The sequence below is a fragment of the Balaenoptera borealis genome (assembly GCF_965194805.1).
Source record: "Balaenoptera borealis genome assembly, chromosome: 17".
Lineage (NCBI taxonomy): Eukaryota > Metazoa > Chordata > Mammalia > Artiodactyla > Balaenopteridae > Balaenoptera > Balaenoptera borealis.
Genome location: NC_138876.1, coordinates 65,050,659 through 65,068,101, shown reverse-complemented (window position 1 = coordinate 65,068,101; position 17,443 = coordinate 65,050,659). Strand labels below are relative to the sequence as shown.

Sequence of the window (17,443 nt, the reverse complement as noted above, 5' to 3'; positions counted from 1 at the left end):
ACTCAATGACTACCACTGAAGAAAAAACATCATATGACCTGTGGCATAATTAACCTTTATAAAGAGGCCTTTAGTGGGATCTTACTATATTTTTTTAATGTGTTTGAGACACAGGAATTAAATTTTCCCCTAGTTCTTCCAATTAGTAAAGGCTAACATGTACAAAGCAGTTCCTATGCGCCAGGTACTGTACTAAGCACTTAAGGTAAATAAGCTCATTTCCTCCTCCTATGAGGTGCTATGGTTATACCCATTTTACAGATGAGGAAACCAGGGACACAGAGAAGAATCCCCAATCAATCATGACCACAGCCAAAACTTCATCCATGTTCACTGCATTCATCAGTATTCACTGCACTCTATATATGCTGGTATTTTCTCCTACTCCCATACGTCAGACCCCTGTAGAGGCTATGACAGAATCCTAAGTCCTTTCTGGTACTTTGGGGGTAAGAAGGAAATGTTGGACACAGGTAATTGATACACCTGGGATAATCGAACACGGCCTGATGGATCGTTACACTGTCCTGGCAGAATATGCCACGTCCACAGCTGCCTATGAAGTTGGAGAGAAGAGCCTACACCGCTCTCCAAAGCCTGGGGGAGGGCTGCGAGTGCACTGTTTGAGCCCAGGGAGCTGCTCACCACGACTCTTGAAATAGTTATTGTACGAAAAGGGCACGGAGAATATTTTCCAGATTTCCCAACCACACGGTCTTCACCCTAGCTTTGGCTTCAGCCACCAAAACATGTGGTTTGGACACGAATCTGGAGTCAATAATCTTTCTAGCACCCTGTGCTTCTCCCGCCTGCTCCAAAGTAGTCTGTTCTGTGTTCTGTTCCCTTAGGATTTGCTAGGAGATGAATCACGTGAGTTGATAAATCTGTTAACACCTAGAGGCGGTAACTGGGCATTGTTTACGTGGGGGTCTTCGATACCTCAGCCCTCAACAGGAGTGGCTAACTTAAAAAATTTTCAAAGCGCCGTGGCAGCTCCGTGGGAAGCTGTTCTGGAGAAGGTCCGTTTATTGTACCTCACAGGCTGCCTGCTGATGCACGGAGCCAGCCGACACCAGCACCGAGGATGGCTTCAAAGGCTGCAGGTTCTAGTGGCAGCAGGTTTATTCAGCTGCACTTTGGACCTAAGCAGCAGGGGCCAGAGCAACATAGTAATTTCTTTGGGCCACAATGGTCAAAAAACTGTAACTGGAAAGTGCCCATGCAGGAGAGAGACTTACTCCATCTTTAAGTTTTCCTTAAAAACAGGAGCAGATTCAAAACCCGGGATAAGGCACTAATACAATTAACGAAGACAGTAAAGCAGAGTGATGAACCTTACTTTGCAAAATTATTCCAAAGGCCCAAGATGAAAGAGACGAAGAAAAAACGTAATGGTGCAGCGTAAGACCTTCTGCCAGGTGGGTTCTTTGAGCACTGCTCCCCCCCCATTTCTATTATTAATTTCTCAGCAGATCTTTCTTTCACCGCCATCACCAGCCAAAAATTCCACATAACTCAAGACAGTAATTTACTCATAAAGGAAACACACCTGCAACTTTATTAATAACCAACTTTTTTTTTTTATTAGAGCAGATACAGTTGTGAAAACTGTACATTATACATTTTGGTTTCAAGGATTATAAATAACGGAACTCGCAGGTAGGGAGTTCTTTTTCACAGCAAGAAACTTTAAATAAACAAAGTCATGTTTTATTAAGTACATTGGCAGACTTCATGTGCTGTCCAAAATGTAGAGTACAGTATAACAACCCATTAGAAAGAGCCTTTCATGTAAAATACAGCTGTGCACATTTTAGAAAAATACCAACAATTTGAGCTTTGTTTTTAAAAAAGCTTATAAATCATACATACATTTATAAATGGAACCAACATGCTCACTTTATAAACATATCCTTTATTATCTGTTACCCATTATTTCCAAAGCATTACACATTCGAAATAAACACTTAAGATTAAATATTTTATTTAATTTTTTAAAAAAATCAGCTTTCCCAGCATCAAGAGCTATGGGGTTAGGAAGGAGCAGTGAGAATATTGAGACTGACGCAGGAACTGAAACGTTTCTTGGGTAAAAACGTATACTTCCTAAATTTAAAAGTCAAAGCAAAATGTAAAAAATAAATAAATATACAAGTTGTAATTTTTATTTGCTCTCTTTCTGCTTTCTTCTTTATTCCATATTGGTCACACCCAGGATTCTCAACATATTGTACTTCTGCAAAAAACACCACTGCGTTACTGCCCTGCAGGTGACAAAGCATTCAGTCCACACCTGTGCTAATATGGGAATTGTCTCTTCTGCATTGGAACCGCAGCAGATAAGGTAAAAATCTGATTAAACCATGCAGATCGTGAAAATGTTTAGGAATAGCTCCCTCTCCTCAATAACGTCTTACCAAGACTGGACAGATAACTTACCTCCCCTGATTTTCTTTTCAAATAATTATTTTTATAAAGACCACGTAGTTTCTCTAAATAAGCATGCTTCTGAGTAATAAAGAATAAATTATAAAACAGCAAAAAAAATCAGATTATGTCAGAATAACAAAGGACTGCAAAAGACAGATACTTAAAAATTGTCTAAGCCTTTAAAATGTGAAATACAATTACAAAAGGACTTTGAAAAACATGAAAGGCGTAAAATTGAGAAGCACTGATTTAACAAAGCTTTATGCTCTACCTGAATGTATTCAACAAAAATTTAAGTTTGGGGAAAAAAAAAAGAAGAGCAGTTATTAATAGCATCTTGCTTAACTTTCATGGGAATTAACATAGCTACTGACAAGATTTTATTTGGTTGGTGAAGTACGTCAGCAGTGAAACTGAATCCTTTAAACACCGATTACTGCAATCCATGCAACGTTTTGACGATACTTCTTAGAATTCTGTTGTCTTTCAGCTTTTAAAATCTAGCACCTCCTAAGTGCGTAAATAATTCATCTCAGTAGTGTTAAAAATGTTTAAAGTTAAATTATTCTTAGGTAGGTGTAATGCCTTCAAATTGCTAAATTTTAAATAGCCTTTTACAGGTTTAGGAAGACTAAACGACATGAAGAATGATGTATTGCTATCAAAAGAAACACATTTTCTCTAGCATTCTGTTGTTTCTTTTCCTTGAGATGCGACACATGTGCTTCATCCAGCCAGGACCGCGTGTTGTAGATGACTATACATCGGATTTAAATAAACAGCAGAAATGAACATAATCGTGCACAAGCCAACGAAACCTTCTCTCCCGGGACGTTCCAGGAGATGAGAAAGCAGCAGGTCATGGCATAAGACTGGTGAGTGATGCTGCTACCTACTTCTTCTAATGAGACAGGAGTGAATGCTGGAACCACGGCCACAGCAACACAATCCTCCGACCACATTCCTCGGGCAGTCGTTTGTTTCCCCAGCTCCCTACTAGAAACGTCAGATGGTAAAATAGTAAGGCAGCTGTTGACTTCCATCAAAAAAAAAAAAAAAAAAATGCAGCTCCATACATTTCCAGTTTAGTCACACTCTGCTAGGACAGATGGAGTAGCCAATGCCAGGAACTTCGCCGGATGGGGCTGCTTCAGCAGATTTTAAAAAAGAATGATTATTAAGTTTTGCTCTCCAACATGGCTGCTTGCTTCAGCTCCCAGAGGACCCCAAAACATTCCCAGGGGGACCGAACGGGTCCTCCGGCTGAATTTTCCAAGTTTCATCTCTCTCTCTCTCTCTGGTGATCCCATCCTAATTCCAAGCCTCCTTCCCTGTGTCTGAGTCTGACCGGGGTGTGCCATTTAAAGGGCTGATGACACCACTGCAGAGAACTGTGGGCTATCACCACTAGTTGTCATGACTTCACTGAAGGGTCAAAACAGTTATATCATTAAGTAACTATGTTGAATCACATTCAGGCACAGCCAAAATTAAAGTGAAGGACAATACGTAGTTGTTAAAAAAAAAAAAAAATGTAAATTTGAATATGGGAAAAAAAATGTTATATATTGTGATTTTACAGAGAAATTAAGGCTATTCTTACCTTTCCTAATTCCAATCAAGTTAGAAAGTGAACAAAAAGAATTGCCAACCCAATATTCAACAGCATGACGAGGACAATCATGATTGAATTAGGGCCCTGGAAACGAAATAGAACAAAACAAGAGTCACTTTTCCATGTTGATAGCAGTAGATAAATGAGCTCACAAAACCAGTTACCAAAAAATATTAAAAAAGACCCAACACAGTTGCAGTAAATAAGGTATGAAGAATGACGGCAGTTCCAAAAGGTATAAACTAAAAATAGCTACGCTGTATTTAAATGGAGCCATCTCTGAACTTTCACTTAAAGATGAATCCGGTCTTGATTAAACCTAAAAAAACGACTTAAAAAATAATCGACTTCACCTCGAAACACTGGGCAACAGTCTGGGTGAGACACAGCTCACCATAAAGGGTTTAAAAACTGATGGGAATTAGATACGCATTTTTGTTAAGGTTAAGGTGTAAGTCGTCGGATAAGGAGGAATCATTTCCTCGTAAAGGCAGTTAGAACGGGAGGGTGAAATCTGCAGGACAAAGAGGCTGCTCTGGAAAAGTTTAGGAAAAACTCAAAATGCGGTTCTTTGACTCTTGCTTTTCCTGGTTTTCTTTTTGGATACTATCCCTTCCGTAAGGTAAAAGCTGCAAGTGGGAAATTGAGCCCTTTCAGAAATTACTGTGCAGGTCTAATTTTTAATTCCTCTGCTTAAAGCCGCAACATTTCAGAAATCAGGTTACATTTTAACAAATGACAGAGTCCTATTTTGCCAAATACTGCTATAATAAATACCACATAGCCCAAGGTACCCAAAATTTACTTGTTTTTTTTTTTAAAAAAAACCAAAGAAACCTTATAATGACCCATCTTTTTAGATCTGTCCGTGCTCAGCCATCTTTATTACAAAGACACGATCTTAGTATTTACTATTAAAAGTGTCTTTTTTTTTTTTTTTATAAATTTATTTATTTATTTTTGGCTGCATTGGGTCTTTGTTGCTGCACATGGGCTTTCTCTTAGTTGTGGCGAGCAGGGGCTACTCTTTGTTGCGGTGCGCGGGCTTCTCGTAGCGGTGGCTTCTCTTGTTGTGGAGCATGGGCTCTAGGCACGTGGGCTTCAGTAGTTGTGGCACACGGGCTCAGTAGTTGTGGCTCGCAGGCTCTAAAGCACAGGCTCCGTAGTTGTGGCGCACGGGCTTAGTTGCTCTGCGGCATGTGGGATCTTCCTGAACCAGGGCTCAAACCCGTGTCCCCTGCACTGGCAGGTGGATTCTTAACCACTGCGCCACCAGGGAAGTCCGTGTCTAATTCTTAAGTAGCATTAAAAGTGTTCTAAAACTTGCCATATAAGAGAGGTTGGGTAGGTAGTTTTATTCTCATTCTACAGATGAGGAAACACTTGTACTATATTTGACTATCCAATGAGACTACAGTGAAACTGGGTCAGAGTCCTCAAGTGTCGTATTGATGTGATTTTTTTTGCAGGGAGGGGTGGGTAAGTGAGTAAGGGAGACTGGAACTGCCACTGGTCCAGTGCTCATCTCGCAGGACCTAGGGCTTGAGTCTCATGTCCTTCAAGGACGCCTCCTTTATGATGAGGTCACAACCTCCTTGGTAGAGGTCAGCGTACCCTGTTCTTTACCCTAACGCTTCACACTTCATTGTCGTTTCTTGTTAAGTGCCATCTTTCCCCCTAGACTGAGTTCACCAGGGGCACTGCCTTGTTCACCACTCTACACCCACACATAAGGGCTGCCCAATTCATCCAGGCAACCAATGTTTAATGAAAACCAATCTTTTGGTACTTTTCCAAGTGCTATGGAGGTGGTGGTTGAACTGATATATTCACTGTATTAAATGAGGAACAGGGTGATTAATAAAATCAGGGTGTGAGAGAGGAGGAATAAAAATGGGTGCTCTTGACGTAGGGACTGTTAGGAAGAAGAAAAAGCCTAGTTCCTACACCCCAAGTAAATGGGAGGAAAACAAACACTTTAATTCTTCACAGTGACTATTAGTTCCATTTTACAAAGCTCCGAGAGGGTAAGTGTCTTGCCCAAGGTTACTCAAGCCACAGTTTGAACAAGTTAGAACTGGGATTAAACTTTAGTCTGTTCACTTCAGAGCTACATGTTCTTTTTATCTCTATTAAGCCCACAGGCCTTAGTTTAAAAATAATTTCCCATCAACTTCTTTAAAATGGCATTTTCATCTACATCCTATGATACTGTAGTATCAGAAAAACATCAAATCTTGATAATGACCAATGGTTCTTTTAGTATAGTTGTGTTCTAAACCTATGTAACTCCTCAATTATGGTTAACTTAGAACATATAAATAATGTAGGAAACTCTTATAACTCAGAAAATAATTGAGATGATCTTTCAACATTATTACTCAGCATGGAGATGAAGGAAATGCTATTACTACACAGACTGATTAGATCTTGCTCATGAATGTGTTAAGAATTTGGGGATCGTCTCACCTCTTTTGGGTGAGTGGATTTCATTTCATAATTCCTCAAGACAGTGATATGAAAGAAGATGAGGAAAAGTAACAGGGTCAGAGCAATACAGTGTGGAGTTCAGTGACTTACACGGACCCTAGGAAAGCAGAATAATAGAGCACCTTCAGTAAAGCTACTTTCAAAGACTTAAGGTGTGCCTGGACCTTTAACTCCCATTTCGTAAATCCTTATAAGGTTCTATGAATTCATCTAACCTTTTTGAATTGGTTAGTATTTTGGGCTTGTGTGTGTGTGTATATATTTATATACATACACTATTGAACATGTATTTCTCCCGTATATATTCTAATATACAAATACATGTATATTTATCCTACTAGTATAGCTCCATTATATAAAGCTATTTTTAAGGATGAAAGATGAGGGTAAACCAGCAATAAAAGACTCAAACAGCAACCAGGTAAAAAATAAATTCTGGGATGCTGTGTTTAATAGGCAGATACCAAGACGTGACCTCTGTGCTCTTCAGATACCTGGGCTGGGTGCAGGGTGGAAAGCTTTAAGGTGAAGTCTCATAAATATGACTGTGGTGGCCAGTTGTAGCTTAAAATAGCAAAATGAAAAAAAAAAATCAGTCTTGATTTTCAAGACTGACTGGGACAGGTGTAATAAAAGAAACTGTGGCAGGGCAAAGTGCGAGTCTTGTTTGGAAGAAACTTGCAGGCAGTTAGAAAATAAAGTGCAGGAAGTCAAAATATGGAAAGATGTTCTAACTCAAATTTTTTTTCTTCAAGATACTATCACTTATTTAAAATTGTGAAGAACTTTCTGAAGAGTTAGTATAGATTATGTTAAACCTCAAACGTCTCCAAAAACATGGAAAAAGCAAAGTTTAATTATATGTATTTATTGAATGTGTGTGTGTGTGGTTCAAACCTGATCTAACAGGGATAGGGATGCCTTAGGTTTTATGGCAATTCAGAAGAAAGGTCGGGTAAATCTCAAACTCGGAGGCTGACCGGTGTACTTGCTAACAGAAAAGTGCAGGTAGTTTTCAGGAGTTGAGATTCCTAAAGAGAAGACTCCTCACTAGTCTATTTGATGATAAGGTTCTAAAGATACCTCTACTGCCTCCTAGACAAGCTGCCATACTGCAAAATCCTACAAAAAATGCTGGCATCCCATAGAATGTGCTCTCCTGGGACTTGCGTCCACAGGAGTCACAGGCTGGAGGGACGCTGCAGAGTGATCCTTGCCAGGGCTTCCCTTCCCCTAAGTGTCAGCCTGTGTCCCAGTAGAGTCTCTGGATTTCTAGATCAATATCCAGGGTGATCCTGAGGGTGGGTCAAAACCTGCTGGAATATTTATGAACTATTTATGCTCCAACTAGCGTTAAAGCAAACTCAGTTAACAGTCAACGCTCTTTGAGTACTTACTTTGTGCTAGGCACTGTGCTGAGAACTTTATGAAGTATCAACTCATTTAATCTTTACCACAACCCTTGATACAGGTACAGATGAAGAAATCAAGTCACAGAGCAGTCAAGAAACCTGCCTGAGGTCATCGAGCTGGTAAGTAACACAGCTGGGACGTGAACCTATGAAGTCTGGCACCAGAGGCCACACCGTTAGCCGCTAGCCTGCACTGTCCCAGTAAGCTGGCTGCCGAAAATTGTGCAGATTGTTTGGTCAAGCCACCCTACAAACGGTGATGCTGACTCAGAGTGGATCTCTCACAGCTGCTCACGAAGATGGATTCAGTCTGCTTCCCCTCAAATGTCTGCTTTAGTGTGAACTCTTCCATCAATTTCCATGTTGTTATTTGTAAACTTCTAACTTACACAGTGTCTTTTTACCTCGAAATTGTATGCAGTGCTCCTTTGTTTTAAAGGTCATTCACTGACTACCTTTAGGATGATTTTGTCACTTCCTAACTGAAGAAAACAGTGATAAGGGGTGTGAGAGGCAGCTTTACGTTATTAAGGAAGAGAAGGTTCATTGTTAAACTCTCCGCGTGAAGGTGCCAACTCAGTCTTGCCTTCCAGCTCCTGAGAGAGGTGCAGAGCTGCTGGCCTCCCTTCTCTCCTGGGGTGTTTGGGGAAACCCTAGAGACCAGCCTGCAGAGCTGCACGATGCTTGGCCAACTCCCAGGATCCGACTGTTCTGCACATTCGTAAGACAGATGCTGTTTCTAAACAAGAAGGCTGTGAATTTACCAAATATACCTATTAGTAACGTTTTACAGAAAGACTATTACAGATAAGAACTAGGTAACTCATCTAATATGAGGAACACTGGGGCACACACTTCTCCTTGGGGAGTTCTGGAAATCAACTGAACCCCACTACTGGGTACCCAAAGGTATAAACGATATAGCCTTGCATTGCTTGAATCTCCCCTTTGTAAATCAGGCAAACCAATACTAATACGTATGTGAGGCTTTATTAACCTATGGCTGTAAATGCTGAAAGCCAAATGAGAAGTGAGTTATCACATTTAACAAATTCAGTAGTGATGATATTAGCACAGACAGTTATAATATCAGGATACTGACATACCAGTGTTAAAATATTTTAAAAGATGAATGCTCACTGATGAATGCTCTCAAAATTATTGTTTTGAAAACCATTTACCTATATGGAGGTTGACTCTCAGAAAGTTAATCATGTTAACCTGATTTATTTACATTTAGATAATTAAAATGGTGAGAATTTTAAAAAGGTGGGAACCTGTGTTGATATTAGCAAAATAAACCTAAGAAATTTCAAATGTAAGTTAATTAAAAAATGAATTTCAATGTTTAACCCTAGGAGTAGATAGAACAGTAAGAAATTTTTCTTAAAGGTAAGAAACTGATGGTTGTATTGATGGCCAAAATATTAATCCACACCTTTATGCAAATATGTTTCTGAAATTACTAGTAAATACTGGGTCGGCTATGGCATCCTCCCTAAATTACAATCTTTTCCAAAGGCATATGGCTAAGTCAACAGATCAGTCAGCTTTTTATCAAAAATTACTTAGCTTCAGATTTTATAAATTCTACAGAATCTGATAAAATACTAATTCCTTTTATCATTAACAAATCTCATTGAATGAGGATGTTGATATTTATCAATAACTGAAAGCTTTCTGGTTGAATAACAAAAACCTTAAATGCTCCAGACTCATAATAAAACTAGCATCTACCAGAAAACTGAAATTTTAGGAGCACTGACACTCGGAGGAGTTAGAAGACCAAAGTGATTTTCTTAAACAGTTGAAAAATTTCACTTCTCATATGGGAAAGAAAAAGTTCTAGCTGCAAAGCCTGGCCATTAAATAAAATCCACACTATTTATGAGAATAATTCATAATAGCTAGAAAAGATGTTCTTTCGTCTAAAGATGCTGACCATTGTGGGTGCAGAGTCAAAAGGCAGGTTAAGGACTTAGCAAATGGCAGTGGAGCCCTCCTCCTGGTTAGAGCACAGTGGCAGGGGCTGGTGGGCTGTGATTACTTCCCAGCCCTCAGAATTAGCTATTGTTAGGGACTGCATGTTTGGATCTATCCCCTGCTCCCAAATTCATCCACTGAAGCCCTAACCCCCAATGTGATGGTATTTGGAGGTTGGACCTTTGGGAGAGAATCAGGTCATGAGGGTGGAACCCTCAGGATGGGATTAGTGCCCTTCCAAGGAGAGACGCCAGAGAGAGAGCTTGTTTCCTCTCAGTCCTGTGAGGACACAGGGAGAAGACGGCCTGTGTTCTATGGACCAGGAAGTAAGTGGGTTCTCACCAGACACTGAATCTGCTGGTGCCTTGATCTTGGGACTCCTGAGCCTTCAGAACTGTGAGAAATGTTTGCTATTTAGGTCACCCACTCTAGGGTAGTTTTGTTATAGCAGCCAGAGCTAATAAGACAGCTACCATTGTAGTCCTTTTTTTGGTGGTGCCTCATGGCTTGTGGGATCTCAGTTCCCTGACCAGGGATCGAACCCTGGCCGTCGGCAATGAAAGTGAAACAGGACAGAAGGGGGCAGGGCACAACCTTTAAAAGAATGATATAGCAGCCATAGTACATGACAAAGACTGGTTAGAACCAACTAGGTCCAAGATGGCAGAAGATTTGACTTCCAGAAGACCTTGAGCCTCATTATATGCTCATTGTAATATATTACCATATGCTAAATGACACACCCACCAAGCACCATGACAGTTTTGAGGTCAACCATAAAAGGTCAAAAAGTGGGCAGTGACCCAATTCCTGGAAATCCCCACCCCTTCCCCAAAAGTTGGAATAGTCCTCCCACTCATTAGCCTATGAAATTACCAGCCCATAAAAACGAACCAACCCCATATTTCGAAGCCTCTTGCCTTCCAAGATGGCCCACACTCTGTCTGTGGAGCGTGTTTCTCTCTAAATAAATCTATCACTTTTTGTCTCCGAATTCTTGCACAACGAAGAAAGAACCTTAAATCCACCAGGAACAAAAGTGCAGAGTCCTAACCACTGGACCGCCAGGGAATTCAACAGCTACCATGAAGCTCACCAAGAAATGCTGGTAAAGGCTTGTAAAAGTGGAGCTGCAACAAGCTAGTCACGTCAGCCTACCTGCATGAAGCCTGAGGGTGGCCGAGTGAGCACAGAGGAATTTCTGCCCGAGAGCCCATTGTGGCTCAAGCTACCAGTGCTAGGCTCTACTCTACACAGCCCGGTGCTCCCGGGGACTTTTGCTAACCTAGGTGCAAATCGTCATCATCAAGGTGCAGATGCCCCACGCTGCCACCTGAAAGAACCAAAAGGAGCAAAGGGAGAGAAAAACACGTCTCGCACAACTTACCGAATTGGCTTCTTTTTCCACAGAAGGGCACGAATCGCTGCTTGCTGGATTCTTTGGTATAGCAAGTTCAGACTTCTTAGCTTTTGGCTCAGCTTTGCTTTCTTTGGCAATTGGTTTTGTCACAGATTTAGGGGGACTCCACTTGTTGGGCGATGGCTTGTGCACCAGCGCCGAGGAAGACTGGCTTGGCCCTTCCTCCTCCTCCACGTCCTCCGGGGGGTACTGGGGGGCGTTCAGTTTCACGTAGTAGCCGTGGTACTGGGTGTGCAGCTCCCCGTTACTGGGGTTAGGGACGTGGTGACGGCCAGAGTACCTGGAGTGGGGCACAGCCGCTCCCACCTCCTTCGTGGGAGCCTTGGAGGTCAAGGGCTTATTGACGGTGGCTGTCACCTGCTCCTTGCCTGCACTCCTTTTGTCTTGGTTGAGTCTTGCCCCTGAGCTGGGATTCTGCTTCTTCACGGGCTCTGGGGAGGGAGAGCCGCCTTGTTTGGGACTTGCCTCGGGAGACCCTGGGGGTGTCGTGCCTTTGCGATAAAAATGAGGAGATTCCTTTGGTGTAGGTGGCTTTTCCGGGACCTTTTCTTCTGGATTTTCTTTAGCATCTACACCTTCCTGAAATCTCTGTTTGACATAATCTGGGCCTGGGGAGAAAGGGGACAACACAAGGGAAGGTGATAAAAAAAAAAAATAAGGCATAAAGGCTTGTTCCTTATGGCTACTCATATATTTTTTTGCTAAATCAGCTTAGCCTTTTCTCTTTTTGTTTTATACATATTTACGAGGCTTTGACTAAGCATAAGGACGTTTCATTCCCTGGGAGAAAAGATTATTTACTGATGAAAAGTTTTTAAGTTAATATATACCATTATTTACACTACTGTGATAGCCACAAAAGTTAAACAGTCCTGATTTTTGCTGCTGGTAGAATACAGAGGCAGAATTCACATGGATGGAGCACTGGAGACAGCACCGTAATTAATCTGAACGTTCAAATTTACATGGTATAACTAAAATACAGAGTATACACTCATATACAAAAATAAACCGACTCGTATGTTTAATATGTAATATATTAGAACACTTAAATATACTAATGTTTAATAAAGTATCTACACTGTAGGTGGAGAACATGCAGACAACATATTTTTAATGACCCTTCATCAAAGGAGCATTTAAACTGCCTAGTTAGGAACGACTTCTGAGTTTTGGGTTACACTTTATAAGATAACTTACTCGGAGTCCCTTCACAGCCTGGATTTGCATCAGCAGCGTTTCTGCAGGCATCAAAGTCAAGACAAGGCAGTTGTCTTTGGCTCTGTAGTCTCAGGATTTTTTTTTTTTCTTTTTCTGAGTACTTTAGAATTGTGTAACAATCATATGTTATTTTCATAAATAGAAAAAAATTTCACTTAAAAAAAAAGGGACCCTGGTGCCATTGTTATTTTATGGGCAGATTTTGGGGGGAGTGGGGAGTAAGGAGAATGTGCATCACAAGATGGTACCAGCAGTGAGCGCTTAAGGAGGCCAGTGGTCCAGAAAAGGGCCTCTCTGGGGCCCTCAGAGACATGCTCCAAGGCAGTGCCCTTCTTTCTAGGCACTTTGCCCCTCAGCCCCTCCCCAGTAACCAGGTCCTGCGCATCCTCTGGCCACCACTTCACCCATCAGCCATTTTTCATCACAGGAAGTCAAGTCAAGGTCACACAGTCCAGCTGGCCCTCTTCCCTGCAAATGGGCAGGAGCTGACAATGTCATCTCTGGAGTATCCAAGGAAGAAATCACCCACCAACTTGCTTACAGGAGCTGACCAGCTCTTGTCAACTCCAGAGCACTGCATCTGTTCGCTTCCCTTCCTGTCTCTACTCCCACCTCTCAGCCCAGAGGGGCTGAAGAACAATTATCCTGAAAATTGTTAAAAACACATACTGCCTCCATCAACAGATGAATGGATAAAGCAGAGGTTTTATACACACACACGTGGAATACTACTCAGACATAAAAAAGAATGACATTTTCCCATGTGCAGCAACATGGATGGACCTGGAGGGCATTATGCTAAGTGAAATAAGTCAGAGAAAGACAAATACTGTATGAGGTCACGTATGGAATCTAAAAGATACAACCAACTAGGGAATATAACAAAAAAGCAGCAGACTCACAGATACACAGAGAACAAACTAGTGGGTACCAGTGGGGAGGGAGGGAGGGGCAATATAAGGTGGGGGAGTAGAAGAGCTCCTGGGTGTAGGATAGGCTCAAGGATGTATTGTACAACAAGGGGAATGTAGCCAATATCTTGTAATAACTGTAAATAGAAAATAACCTTTAAAAGTTGTGTAAAAATAAAAAATTTCAAAAAGGTAAATAAAAATATTACATACCACCGACTTATAATTGCTCTTCCCATGATGGTCTGAATAATAATTTACTGTTGTGAGACTGCCATTTATTATACAAGGCATTTTCCAAAATGTAAAGCCTCACCAAAATCTTAGGAAGCAGGCAATATCCTGATTTTACTGATATGGAAACAGCTGTAGCAGCTGAAACACCCAAAGTCACACTGCTCCTGTGTATCCTTAAGATAAAATATAATGCAACATGGAATATACTAAGACCAGAAATGAGAATCCCCAAGAACCCACATTTATAGCTTGTACTCAGGGCCAAAAGCATAAAAAGAGCATTATCTCACATTCCATCCTCCAGAAGATAAAGCCAAAGAGGGTTCAAATTTCCCAAACAGGTCAAGATCGCCGACAATTGAGATTTCCTTTCTAAACTTGGTTAAGTACCCCCTTTAAAAAAAATTGGCAATTTTCTTTTACATCCTCCATCAAAAATGGCAGTATGAATTCTTGGCACAGAGAGATGTATCTCACTTGAGTGAAGAAAAAGAGGCAACTGCAATGATTCAAAAGGTGCTGTCTTTGTTTCTGGATTCTTCCTTGGTGTTGTGACTGGGACATACCACCAAGAGAAAGAAGCATCAGCAGCACCAGAAAGTGACATTCTTCATCAACAGGCTTGCCCCTACTTTCAAAAACCCGTGAAGAACATTCATACTGGCCTTTCATGGAGAAGCCCCTCATCTACACACAACCCCTCCTCTGCAGTGTGCTGTTTACATATTTTTCTCCCACCCCTCTACCCCAGATTTCATCAGACTTGGTTTCATTTGTGCTTCCCTGTTATCCAATTTCACAGCATTACTGAAATACCCATCTAGGCATGGTAGTAAGTGTTCCGTGCAAAAGTAATTAATAGTCAAGACACTTAGAGCCAATCATTTTTCATTTAAGCCACCTAACTCTGAAACACAAATTACGAAGTACTTTTAATGTCTTCAATCTTAAGGGGTAAGTGCAAAAGTTAATTTTGCAAATCCTTCTATCTTAAGATTAAGTCATATTAAAAGCTAATGTTTAAATAGACACAACAGAACAGAACGGGAAAAAATAATCTCTGGCAAACATGACTAGTTATACATTCTTGATGTTGGAAGGAGAAGACAGTCACTGAACCACGAGAAATAAAGCTGTCACAAAGCCTATGTGCTCCATTTTGAAAATGTGAGACCCTAACAGTGACACAAGTTCAGGATTTATCTGGGTAACTACTGGTCTCACCTGCGTTTACTGCAGAGAGCAGATTAGAAGCTGAAATGGGAGCTGCTTTGACAGATCCTAGCAAGTGACAGCTGCCAGCATAGGATGAGACTGCTGAAACGCTAACAGTGACAAGAGATCGTTTATTTGGGAGGAAACTCAGGCAATTCAGTAATAGCGGGTCCAAGAAAAATAGTTTTTAAAAAAGTGATATGCTTTAGTTATCTGGAAAAAGATCAAAGACTTACAATACCTGAACACAAAGCACAGTTTCAAATGCTCTTTGTAAAGAGTAAGTAGAACTCTGCCTACCTCTTAATTTATGCTATCATTAATAGGCCAAGCAGAGAATGATTTGGCCGTTGGAGGATTTTGTAGTAACGGACTTACGAAGCTTTATTTTGGATTCCATTGAATGTATTTATTATGTTTATTAACTCTCAAATACCGGTCTAACCACTCCTTTAGATCTTTAGAAATCTCATGCATTGCTCCTTTGGACAGTTTTCCTGTCTTAAATGTCTTAGGAAAGGCATTTCTTGTGCCCATCTCCTAAGACATGGTTTCCAAGTGTATTCAATTCAGATTTATCTACAGGGCTTCTACTGATATTCAAAATCTGCTGAGCTCAAAGAATTTATTACTAGTACCACCTTTCAGATGAAAAAATCCCTCCCAGCTTTATTATGCGTTAAAAATTGGCTGGATAAGGGAATAAAGGCACTCCAAAGCAGTCGCTCCACATTTGCTTCCCATCAGAGGTACCTGGGGTGCAATTCCCAGAGAATTTAATAAGTATGAATCGAAGCCTAGAAATCTTGATGTTTAACAAATGCTCCAGGTAACTCTCATGTACCCAGTATTGGCATTTAAAAGCATGGCAAATTTGGGATTGACATGTAAACACTGCTGTATTTAAAATAGAAAACCAGGGACTTCCCTGGTGGTGCAGTTAAGAATCCACCTGCCAATGCAGGGGACATGGGTTCAATCCCTGGTCCAGGAAGATCCCACATGCTGCAGAGCAACTAAGCCCATGTGCTCTACTACTGAGCCTTCGCTCTAGAGCCCGCACGCCACAACTACTGAAGCCCGTGTGCTCTAGGACCTGCGTGCTGCAACTACTGAGCCCGCGTGCTGCAACTACTGAAGCCCGCATGCCTAGAGCCTGTGCTCCGCAACAAGAGAAGCCACTGCAATGAGATGCCTGTGCACCGCAACGAAGAGGAGCCCCCGCTCACCACAACTAGAGAAAGCCTGCGCACAGCAACGAAGACCCAACGCAGCCAAAAATAAATAATAAAAAAATAATAAAAATTAAAATAAATAAATAAAATAAAACAGATAACCAACAAGAACCCACTGTTCTTGTAGCACAAGGAACTCCGCTCAATATTCTGTAATAACCTAAATGGGTAAAGAATTTGAAAAAAGAATAGATACATGTATATGTATAACTGAATCACTCTGCTGTACACCTGAAACTAACAACATTGTTAATCAACTATACTCCAATATAAAATAAAAATTAGAATAAAAATAAATGAAGAAAAAGCACCTGGGTGAGACCATGAAATAAAGACTTCTGACTCCAAAAAAAAAAAATTAATTAAAAAAAAAATTAAAGCATGGCAAAAAGTATGTTGACTAGAGGTAAACCCAAGTCCAGCCTTCCTTACCTGCATCCAGCTGGAAATGGTTCCAACATGGCGTAGTCAACTGGGGACTGGCCAGCTAAATGAGGATATACACTTAGATTTTACAGAGTAAGATTAAGTGCTTTTAAAACAAGATATTTAGTATAATGCAGAGGGCAGAAGTTTTTCCTGGACAAGTTTCTTGGAAGGCACACGGTGTGACTACTACTTGTCTGTGTAGTAATGTGTGTCAGTGTTGCAGTGCCAGCAGCATAAAGTTGATGAGATGCAGCAGTTCATTAAGAAGACTAGTCAGAATATCACCAAGGAGGGAAATTATGAGAAGTGTTGATAGTGGTTGCAGTCAGCGTTTTTGTCTGTTTTTACAGACAGTATTTCTAAATCCTAAGGGATTTTATTTCCCCTGGGGATTTGTATTGGGAAGAAGTCAGAGACGGGTCACCTGCTCACTGACATGCCACACAACACGAAACAACAACACTGAGCACGTGTCATGCACCCACACGGAAAGGTTACGCGTTACAGCTGGCACGAACGGCGGATGGAAACAGCAGGGCGTTCAGCTAGTTCTTCATAGCTGAGCCTCAGGGCAACGGCTGTGGGCAGAGGAAGCACCACGAAGACTCCTCCAAACAAATGTCTACCAGGGCAGTGCTGATGGCAAATGCTTTGTAGCAACATCAGAAGTCATTAAATAGAAAGTAGGATTTTTCTACGGAGTCTGCCAATCAGTAAAAGAAGACCAGATGGAAAGATTTTTAAACAATTATATAACCGATAGCAGGATCCCTTTTATATTCTATGTGGAACGAATGCTACATTCCCATAGGACTTTAGAGTCCCATCGGTAACAATACCGCAAC

The 17,443-nt window shown here is 41.0% G+C and overlaps 1 protein-coding gene and 1 long non-coding RNA gene across 6 annotated transcripts in view; one reads left to right on the top strand and one right to left on the bottom strand.

The window, feature by feature from the left end:
- Positions 1–1,556: 1,556 nt before the first annotated feature.
- JPH1 (junctophilin 1) overlaps positions 1,557–17,443 on the bottom strand; it is a 79,707-nt gene continuing 63,820 nt past the window's right edge. Inside the window, exons 4-6 of one of the 5 annotated variants that reach the window (XM_082363431.1) lie at positions 11,318–11,958; positions 4,034–4,129; positions 1,557–3,855 (exon numbers count right to left, since the gene is read on the bottom strand). In XM_082363431.1, coding sequence (XP_082219557.1) covers positions 4,049–4,129; positions 11,318–11,958 — 722 coding nt within the window. In that variant the 3' untranslated portion in view covers positions 1,557–3,855; positions 4,034–4,048. Of the gene's footprint in view, positions 3,856–4,033; positions 4,130–11,317; positions 11,959–17,443 lie in introns of those variants that run through there. The other 4 variants (XM_082363432.1, XM_082363430.1, XM_082363433.1 and 1 more) reach the window with 4 other exon arrangements.
- LOC309614859 lies at positions 13,047–16,526 on the top strand. The gene is made up of 2 exons (XR_014236436.1): positions 13,047–14,339; positions 15,270–16,526. It is a non-coding gene; the product is annotated as an uncharacterized lncRNA (long non-coding RNA).